The following is a 10,179-nucleotide window of genomic DNA, read 5'->3' on the forward strand; positions in this document are numbered from 1 at the left end:
AAGGGTAACAGGGAGGGGAGTGTTAAGGAGACTGGTAGAAACATTCTATCTCAGAATGTCTGCGAAGCAGGGAAGCAGCTACAGAGAACAAACATGTGGCCTTGGGTTCAAAGCTGGGCTCTGCTACTTCCTAGTTGTGCCTCTTCTAATCATGTGACCTTTGGGTGTTTGGATTTTTTTTTTAATCTTCAAGAGTAGGGGTTTTGCCAAGCTGCCTATCACTTAAAATTCTTACAGAGCTTAAATAAGCCAACTGTGGGAAAGCTCACTGCGAACAGTGCTATTATTATGCACAAAAGACGTCTCAGAAAGGGCTGCTCTGGACCAAGGAATACCACCACCCCAGGAATACCCCGCCCCCCACCCTGTGGACAGGTTCACACAGCGAGCTGCAAAAGCTGACAAACACAAAGCTCTGTGGATTGAGAGGAGAGATGAGCTGAAGGATCTCAAGATTACAAATCTCAGAGTGTTCAGCACTGGTCGGGAGGAGAGAGTAAGTAGGAGAGTGCTCTGAAATGTTAAGAGAAATTATCCATAACATAGGAATAGGTAGGGGCACCTGGATGCCTCAGTCAGTTAAGCATCCTACTCTTTATTTCAATTCAGGTCACATTATGATGGTTTGTGGGTTCGAGCCCCGCATAGGGCTCTGTGCTGACAATGCGGAGCCTGCTTGGGATTTTCTTTCCCTCTCTCCCCCACCCCTGCTCACGCGCTTTCAAAAACAAACATTAAAAAGAGAAATAGGCAAAAGGACTGTACACCTTTTCAACATCATTGTGGGGCAGGGCTGAATAGTTAAGCATTATTTAATTCTCTTAGGAAAAATTAAATACCTCTGTTTTACAATTTACCATTGATTAGAGTCTTGACTTTGTGAAGCTACATGCTAATTAGTAGCTACATGTATAAGTAAGTATGTGCGTGAAGATGCAAAGGATTTTAGTCCAGTACAGGACCACAAAATTATGGTTTTATTGCCCTGTAAGACAATAACCTGCTTCACCTCTTACCTTAGCAAATGTATGTATGTCTTTTCCAACTAAAGACACAAATCTCAAATGGTCCTCTGAACCATTCTTATGGCTCCCTTGTTAATGAGTTAAATAAGCCTTTGACAAGTGATAAAAAATTATATACTTTGACAGCATCAAAAAGTGAGAGACCGTACCCAGCTCCCAGGACTGAGGTAGGGCTGGAGTGGGAAGACGGATGTGAAAGTACTTTGCGCGTTATTCACAGGATGCAAAAATCAGGATTTATTGTTGTAATTCATCAGATTAGGCTACTCTAGGGCAAGCAGGTCCTGAGCTTCTGAGGGCAGCATTCTCTAGGGCCCGGGACATAGGTCAGGGAAAAAGGCAGCTCGGGGCAGCCCTAATGCTAGGCTCCATGCTGGTGCTGCATTCTAGGCTTGTGATGAGGCTAAGATCGCCCAATGGGTCTCAGGTCCAGGAGGATGGAGACCATTCAGGACACCCAGAGGAGTCTGCCCAAAGGGCATGGAGAAGCTGGAGGACTGGCATAGGCATCTGACCAGAAATCAGGCTAGGAATATTCTAAAGAAGGCACAAGAGTCCTCAGCCAACACCAGGTTCCCAAGGAACACAGCCTCTACAGCCTGCGTTCTTTCAGGACCTCATTATTTGATTCTGTAGGTGGGAAAGTGCTCAGACCAATTGACAGCACAATAGGATCTCCGCCCTTGCTATCTGCACACGAGCAAGGTCTCACACATACACAGAATGATGTCAGTCAGGGTCCAATGAGCACTGCAGGCAGCCAAGGTCAGGAACGGCCAACGCTGCACGGAGGAGGTGGGAAGAGCCAAAAGAGGGGTGGGGGGTGGAGAGAAAAGGCATTCCAGGCCCAGAGGATGGCAGGAGCAGAGGTTAGGGGAGAACGAACCTGCAGAAGGTGGAGGAGGGATACAACTGAGGGAGATGAGGCAGTGAGACCTGGCCAGGACTGGGCTCCTACCTTGAGTGACCTAAAGTCATGGAAGTTAACAATCCACTGCCCGAATGGTGATGGCAAATAAGGGAGTGGGCAAGAGGCTTGCAACTGAGCACTCCACTGCCAGTCTACATCCTGGAAGGGGATGTGGGGAACCCTCCCCAGCCTCTCCACATCTCACTATGGGTTCAGCTCAGTTATTATCTCTACAAGCCATCCCAGCCTCGCCTCCTCCCCAAATGCCTCCATCTACAAGCCCTTCTGCCTTAAAGGCTGGGCTCTCAGAGCCTCTTGCCACCTGCCTCAGCTTCCCCCCATCTCTTCTGAGCTCTGCACCTTCTGAACGTCCTGTGCAGCAGCTAATTATCCTGCCTCTCTTCTCCATATACTTTGTATACAATCCTCCTTCCTGCAGTTACATATCTTTCCTCTCCCTCTTTTCCCTTTGCCGGGATTTCTTCAATCCTTTGTTTTATTCCTCTGTGGGGTTTTTGTTTTGCCTGTTGCCTTTAGCCCTCAGTGGATCAAGACAAGTTGTGTGTAAACCTTTTGTTGTCTTGGATTAGACTCTAGGCTTTGCGGACCCCTCTGGCAACTACAACTACATTAGGCCTAACACTGTACTGGGCACACAGTAGGTGCCTAATTCTTGCCTACTGACTGGCAGTTTAACATCACTTAACTCACTCCTAGCCGTTCTCAATTATTGGCCCATTCACATACAAGCCTGCATTACTGAAATTCTACCCCTCACTGGCGATGTGACCCACCATCTCTCAGCAGAGCCCAAGTAATCTGAAGGTTCAGACCCTGGTGTTGCTGTTACTCTTTGAATTTCTTGGACATGTTCTTGTCACCAGAAGGCCAAAGACCTGGATGTCTCAACCGGACAGAAGTTCCACGCAATTCCAAAGGCCAGCCTTATAGACTCTGCCCAGGTTCAGCGAAGACTCCGAGATACCCCTCCTAAGACCAGCCCAGGTCACAGTTCTGGTGTCGTTGAGGCCACAGGCCCCGGGGTGCCGGGCGGCAACCTAAGAAGGAAGGTCTGCAAGGAGCCAGGCCTCGGGAAACCGGTCTTCTCCCTGAGCAATCTCCAGGTGCCACCCTCAATGGCATAGAGCAGCGTAAACATGCGGTTGACCGTATAGACTGTGTCGCCGCGCACCACAGCGGTGAAGAGCGCTCCCTTGCTGTTGACAAACTGGCCGGGCAGCGCCGTCCACTGGCCCGTGGCCAGGTTGAAGCAGTCGATGGCGCAGTGTAGGAAGTCGTCAGAAGGTCCGTTGCGCACCACGTAGAGACTGTCGCGGTGGGCCACCATGCAGTGGCCGTAGCTCTGCGGGCGCCGCAGCTCGGCCACCTGCAGCCACGTGTCGGCCCGCACAGTGTACTCCACCACCGCCGTGGTGTCAGCTGGCCGCCACAGACACACGAAGAGGCGGCCACACGCCTGGGCGCAGGGGACGCCCGCAGCCGGCTGCGGCAGATCGGCTACGAAGCTCCAGCAGCCTGCAGCCGGGTCGTAGCGTTCCACAGAGCTCATGGGCATCCTCTGGAACTCGCCGCCTATGGCGTAGAGGCGGCCATCGAAGCCGGCCAGCGCCGTGTCGTAGCGCGGCTGGTGCGGGCTGGGGAATTCGCCCCACGTGCCGCTGTCCGGATCGTAGCAGAAGCCCAGCTCCACCACCTCCTTGCTGGCGCCCCTCACGCCACCCACGATATACAACTTGTTGCCCAGCGTGGCCACGCCCGCCAGCAGCGTGCTGGCCTCCAGGGGCAGCGCGGCCAGCGTGCGCCACGCATCCGCCTCCTCGTCCAGGTAGCACAGTGTGCGCGACGCGTCCTCCAGGAAGCCGGGCGCCGGCGTGTGCGTGCTCACGGCCACGTAGCTGCTGGGCCGCAGCGCCGCCACGTAGGCGCGGGCCTCGGGCAGCGCCAGCTCGGCCGCCAGTTCGCGCGCGCCGTCGCGGATGAAGAGCGCGGCGCTGCGGAACACGTCGTGCAGGCCGAAGATGGCGGCCGCGTCGCACAGCAGCGCGCAGTTGTCCGACGTGAGGCTGTGCTCCAGGAAGCGCGCCAGCGCCGGCGCCTGCAAGAAGGCGGCGCACTCCACGGCCTGCAGCAGCTCGTCGGCGGCCGCCAGCGCAGGCCGCTCGCCGCGCAGCACCTGCAGCATGGTGTGGAAGCCGCCAGCGCTCAGCGCGCCCAGGCGCACCTCGGCCGCGCGCGTCTCCCGCATGCCGGAGCGGAAGAGGCCGCGGAAGAAGCCGCAGTGCTCCACCAGCAGGGCCCGCTCGGCCTGGAAGAGCTGGCCGCCCACCCACACCTGCACCGGGGAGGCCTCTGGGGCCCGCGGCATGGCGAGCCGGATGGGCGCGGGGCCGCCACCGGGGGCCTGGATTCAGCGGCCACCGACTCTGGGGCTTCCTCCAGAGCGGAAAAAAAACTTTCCGGGGGATATAAATATCTCCCTGGCTAAAGATAGTACGACTCATGTGATGTGGTGGCCTGCGGGCTGGATGGCTGCGGGCCCGAGGGCATCGGGAGCCCTGCGGGGTCACTCACTTCCGTGTGGGAAATGGAAACAAAAGTGACCGTATAATGAGCACCTAATGCATGCGGGGCATTGTGAGGGCTGCTTACGAAGATAACCGCATTTAACCTGTACTAAAGCGGCTGGATGCTCTTGTACAAGTACCGCAACTCTGCCTTGTTTCCTCGGATTGTGACCAATAAGAACACCTACACATGGTTTTGGACAGTATCTATAAAGTATTTAAAATGAGGCGCAGAGAATTTACATGGCACGTCCAAGGTCATTCAGCTGGGAAGAAGCAAGGACAGGATTAATACCCAAAACTCCATTGGGTTAGTAGCAGAGGTTCTTGGGTGCGTGAGGGAAAGGTGCAAGTAAAGCAAATAGAGTGGACCGGGCTGGGGTCCGGAGCAGGTTCTGACAGTACGTGGCTCGTTCTAAAGGCCTTTCCAGTCCAGAAGTGCAACGGCCACTTCTGCGTGGACGAGCAGCCTACTGACGAGGAGACTGAGGATGATCCTCTGGCTGGCCCTGACTCAGGGCTGGTTCGATCTCCTGTTCAGCCTGGGAGTGTAAGAGGTGAGCGTCCTTCAAACCTCTGAATGTGGAAGTACTCCTTGACTTCCGCTGGGAATGGGAAGCTGATGTCTACTCTCCACTCGTCCCTCCGTTGCTGTGTAGCTCTGGACCTTGGGAAAAGATAAGTGGTGCTGATGAGAGGATCATAAGTGTATAGATGGGAAGGGAAGGGTTCGTGAAATAATACTAGTTAACAATTTGCATGGTGTGTCAAGCACTTTGGTAAGCACTTTGACTCCTGTCATACCTGTAATAATCCTGTGAATAGATACTCTCATTTTCCCTCATTTAATAGAGGTTATCCATGTATTGCTTATAGAAACACCATGAGTTTCTATTTCATGGATGAAGAGACTAACGTACCAAGAGTTTAGTCACATGCCCAAGGTCACATGGCGAGAGAGAGGTAGAGCTAGGACTGGCTTGCAGCCAGTCTGACTATAGAGTGTTCCCCTGACTACTGTGCCCTGCTGCCTTTCTGTGCTACAAATGCTGGGTATTCACCTCGTGCCAGGAGGTCACAATTGGAACTTCAAGCCCGTATGGTTTAACCCTTTCATTTACAGTGGAGGACCAAAAAGGGAATTGGCCAGGGTCCTGTAGCTTGGAGAAGACAGCCCCAAGCCTCCTGCTGCTCACCACAGGGCATTTTCCCCACTGCAAAGAACTTTCTTGGGTGACCAGCTAAGACTTTGCATTCCAAAAAGGTGGAAGAGAGCCTAGCTATTATTTTCTTCTGCCACCTTATTTACAGGTGGGGAAACTGAGGCCCAGACCTGTGCCATTCAGAACATGTTCAACTACAGGCTTTCTTCAGTAAGATGGAGTGGCTCAAAGTGACAAAACCAGAGTAGAGAGGGGGCAGGGGAACTTCTCTCACTGCTAGGATACACACACACACACAGATCCTCATGTATGAATCTACAGGCCAAGGCAAATGTGCCTCTTCTGCCAGGGAACTCCTACGGAGTTTGCTCCATCAAAGTGGGGCAGGGATATGGAGACCACTTGTGTGAGCCTGGGAAGCCAAAGGCCTGGAGGAGGCAGCCAGAAATATCCGGGACACTCTGCCCCAGGGACCAGACAGGAAGAGAAGGAGGAGATAGAGGGGGTGGGCAGGAGTCCTCACAAATACTATCCTGGGCCCTCTGCCAGCCTCCCTCCTTCCCTGAAGCCAGACATTGGCTGAAAGCCTGACAGTCGCCCTCTTGGAAGAAAGTGGACTCGATGGTGCCCAGTCCTGATTCTGTCCTTGCTGGTGGCCTCAGAGGTAGGGAGAAGGTGTCCAACTGTTCCCATTTCACAGATGAGGAAAGGGAGGCCTACAGATGGCATGGGCTTTTCCTTGTTATGAACGACGATGTGGGACTGGGTCGAACCCTGTCTGCTGATCCCAGGCCCCAGCCCAGTACTAGCCTTGTCTTAGAGGAGGAGGAAACAGTTGCCTCCTGCCAGGCCCAACCTAAGGGACGAGGGGACACAGTTCATTCTCACATGGCCTATCCAGGCACCTGGTAACTGGCAGACACAACAGGTAGAGCCACTGGCTGGCCCTCTCCAGAGAGGAGTGGAAGGAGAGCAACTCTTCCTGGCTGAAGCTGGCTCCCAGTCCCAGGTTTTCACTAGTTCCTCTGTGGCTTCAGTGGATTGGGGCACTGTGTACACACCCAGCTCTGGCCTCAGCAGCCAGGCAGTGGGAAGGGGGGCACCCAAGGCAGGGGTTCATGGTTCTAAGGCTGGCCTGAGGATCAGCCCCTTGGCCCTGCTCCCAAGGCCCCAGTGGGGTGTCGTCTGCAGCTGGTGAGAGTTTCCTCTACCAGACAGTGCGCGTCCCTCTGGGACTTGGAGAGGACGAGGAACTATCCTGGCTGTGGGCAGCCCACAGAGTTCCCAGGCCCTGCCCGACCTCACACCAACGTCTCTCTCCACTTTGCACCCCCATACTGTGTGAGGTTCAGAGTGGGGGCAAGGAAAGGGGGACTCTGTGTCTGTGTCAGACTCTGAGTCTTTCTAGAGCACATGCCTAGCCTTGTTCGTCTCGTCTGTCCACAATACCTGGCACACAGTAAGGGGTCTGTTAAGTGGACTCGTGGGCCCTAAACTAAGCTGGAGTCCCCAGTGTGTGATGGAAGAGACACGACCCCAGTCCCAAAAGAGCCTGCAGTCTGATAAAGAAGACGTAGCCACAAGATGCTCTGAGTCTGGTGGTGGACCGCTGGCCTTGCCACCCGTGGCAGTGTTTCCGCACACAGGGCAATGCATTTGCCTGGGCCTGTGGAAGAGCAGTGGACTAGGAGTCAGGATTCCTGCCGGGCTCTAATGCTGGCGCTACCACTGACTTGCAAAAGCTACCTAACCTCTCTGGGCCTTAGTTCTTCATCTGCAAAGTGGAGCTTGGATCTGACTTCTACGGTTCTGTTTGGCTTTTTTTTTTTTTTTTTTAATTTTTAATGTTTATTTTTTAATGTTTTATTTATTTCTGAGAGAGAAAGAGAGAGACAGCATGAACAGGGGAGGGTCAGAGACAGAGGGAGATACAGAATCTGAAACAGGCTCCAGGCTCTGAGCTAGCTGTCAGCACAGAGCCCGACACGGGGCTCAAACCCATGAACCGTGAGATCATGACCTGAGCCAAAGTCGGATGCTTAACTGACTGAGCCACCCAGGCGCCCCAACGTTTATTTATTTTTGAGAGAAAGAGAGAGAACAAGCAGGGGAGGGTCCGAGGGAAAGGGAGACACAGAATCTGAATCAGGCTCCAGGCTCTCTGGACACAGGGCTCGAACTCACCGACCCAGAGAACAAGACCAGAGCCAAAGTCAGACGCTTAACCGAGCCACCTAGGCACCCCAGTTCTGTTCTGACATTAGAATTTGTCATTAAACAACCACAGAAGTGTTTGTCATATTGTACCTCCAGGGAACACAGTGACGTCACAAAGGGGTCCCAAAACCTTAGCTTTATGTGGAATGGCTCCTGGGAGGTGGGGGGCAAGGGTAGGACCTGACATCTGGAAATCTTCACAGGGCCTACCTGTGTAGACCTGTACACGTCCTACTCATTCTCTCCAGAGACGTCTGTCGAACACACACTCCAGGTCCACTGCTGGGCAAGGTCATTTTGAATACCTGAGGGCCCCTTATAAGAGCCTCAAAGATTGGGGGTAGGGAATAAGGAGGGTCGGGCTACTTTGACTAGTTTGGCTAGTTTGACTTTCAGTGTCCAAACTTCTGGTTGCTAAACAGTTTTGGCTTCTTGGTCGATGGGTGACAAGTATGTGCTATTCATGTCCGGGGGAGTGGAAGAAACTATCTTTGTTTTTCTGGGCCACAGGCCAAGCTCTGGGTGGGACACTTTCATGTTATCTCATCTAATGCTTAATATTATCCCTATTTTAAAGATGAGGAACTGAAGCCTAGGAGGGCAAAGTAGCTTATTCCGTGGTGTGACAGTAAGTGGCTCATTCCAAAGGCCTTCCCGGTCCATAAGTGCAATGGCCACTTTTGGGTGGACAAGCAGCTTACAGATGAGGAGACTGAGGATGGGGAAGGGGACTGGTTGCGGCTGTGAGGGGTGCACTCTTTTTCTTCCCAAGCCTTATAGGAGGGGCAGAATTTGGGCACTTACCCAGTCACAGCTGAGGGCTGAGTAACCAGCTGGCAACTTGTTCAGATAGTCTCTGACCAAGATGAGAGCTTGCAAGTCCCGTCTTGCAAGTCATGATGGAGTCTCCTTACTACAACACCTCCTGGAAGTGGTCACCCCCTTGGTTGCCTCCAATGTTGGGGGGCTCACTTCCTCTAAAGACCGTCCCTTCTAACTACAGTTGAGATGGTTAGCATTCACACACCAACCTGGAACCTGCCTCCTTACAGTGTCCATCTACTGGTTGGTCTGAATTTTAAAGAAAAGCAACTTGCCCAGTACCACAGGCAGGGACCTAACAGAGCCCAGGTTTACACCCAGTTGGGCCTGTGGGGATCCATAGCTTACCCTCTCTCCAGCAGTTCTCCAGTGAGATTGGTTCTCTTCCCATAGACCGTCCCAGAACCAGTCTGTCCTCTGAAGACTGGGACCAGTCCAGGGAGGTGGCTGGAACTTGGCTCCCACTTTTTCTCCACCTACAACTCAAGGGAAAACCTTTAAGCATTAGCTCTGTGAGTGATTCTGACCTGAGGGTTTAATCTAAGCAGAATTTTCCCAATACCTTAACAGTCTTAACACAGCTGGTTTACCATTATCTCCTACGAATAAAGTTAGGCCGAGTCAGTATTCACGTCCTGTCCTGGGAAAGAATTTTCCTTCTTGGTTGAGGAGTTATTACCATCAGGCTCTGACCCCAGACTTTGCCTGCTGATCTGGCTTTCCATGGATTATTTTCCATGTGGGATGGTAGATTAACTGGGGAAAGGAGAGGGAATTGGGGATGTGGGGTTGGAGGGAGGAAGGCTGTAGTGAGAAGTTTCTGTGACTCCTATGCCCTTTCCCACTCTACCCTGGAGTATATTACAAAAGAGAGGCTCCACCTGGTTCTAGAAAGTACTCAGACCTAGAACCGAGAGCTGATGCTGTCACTGTCTTAGGCTTGAATCACATATGGGATTTTGGTTTATTTTCTCCTTCCTTTAGTACTGTAGATGGGGATACCAATGCTCAGACAAGTGAGGTGACTTGCCCAAGGTCACCTAGTGAAAGAGCTGAGGTTAGATTCCCCATGTAGGCCCTTTGCTCTGCCTCCCATCATGATCGGATGTACCCCAGGTCCCAAAAGAAATGACAGGTGACCCCTACCAGGCTCATCCATCAATCCTACAATCATTATAGGCATGAGAGAGTGCCAGGTTTTAGGATAAATAAAATGCTCCGTTTATACACTAGGCCACAATCACATGCAATTCATTAGCTCCCATCAGGGAGAAAATAGTAATCCAGGATGGGTTAGGTTTCTTGAAGTGGGATATTGGCCATGACATGTTAGTAAGGAAGTCTCTTCTCCTTCCCAGGAGTCAGGGTTCTGCCTGGAGTTTGCAGTGATGCCTGAGAGTCCCCACACCGAAGGGCAGGGTAATGTAGTTGGGGAAGTTGTGTGCCAAGGCTGAGCT

At 52.7% G+C, this 10,179-nt stretch overlaps 1 protein-coding gene across 1 annotated transcript; it reads right to left on the minus strand.

Annotated features, from left to right (window-relative positions):
• Positions 1 to 2,836: 2,836 nt before the first annotated feature.
• Positions 2,837 to 4,903, minus strand: KBTBD13 (kelch repeat and BTB domain containing 13). The gene has a single exon (XM_039219754.1). It carries the CDS (start codon positions 4,319 to 4,321, stop codon positions 2,942 to 2,944), a length of 1,380 nt encoding a protein of 459 aa, XP_039075685.1. The 5' UTR covers positions 4,322 to 4,903; the 3' UTR covers positions 2,837 to 2,941.
• Positions 4,904 to 10,179: the final 5,276 nt, after the last annotated feature.

Source organism: Hyaena hyaena, unplaced genomic scaffold, assembly GCF_003009895.1.
Source record: "Hyaena hyaena isolate Hyena2069 unplaced genomic scaffold, ASM300989v1 scaffold_15, whole genome shotgun sequence".
Taxonomy (NCBI): Eukaryota; Metazoa; Chordata; class Mammalia; order Carnivora; family Hyaenidae; genus Hyaena; species Hyaena hyaena.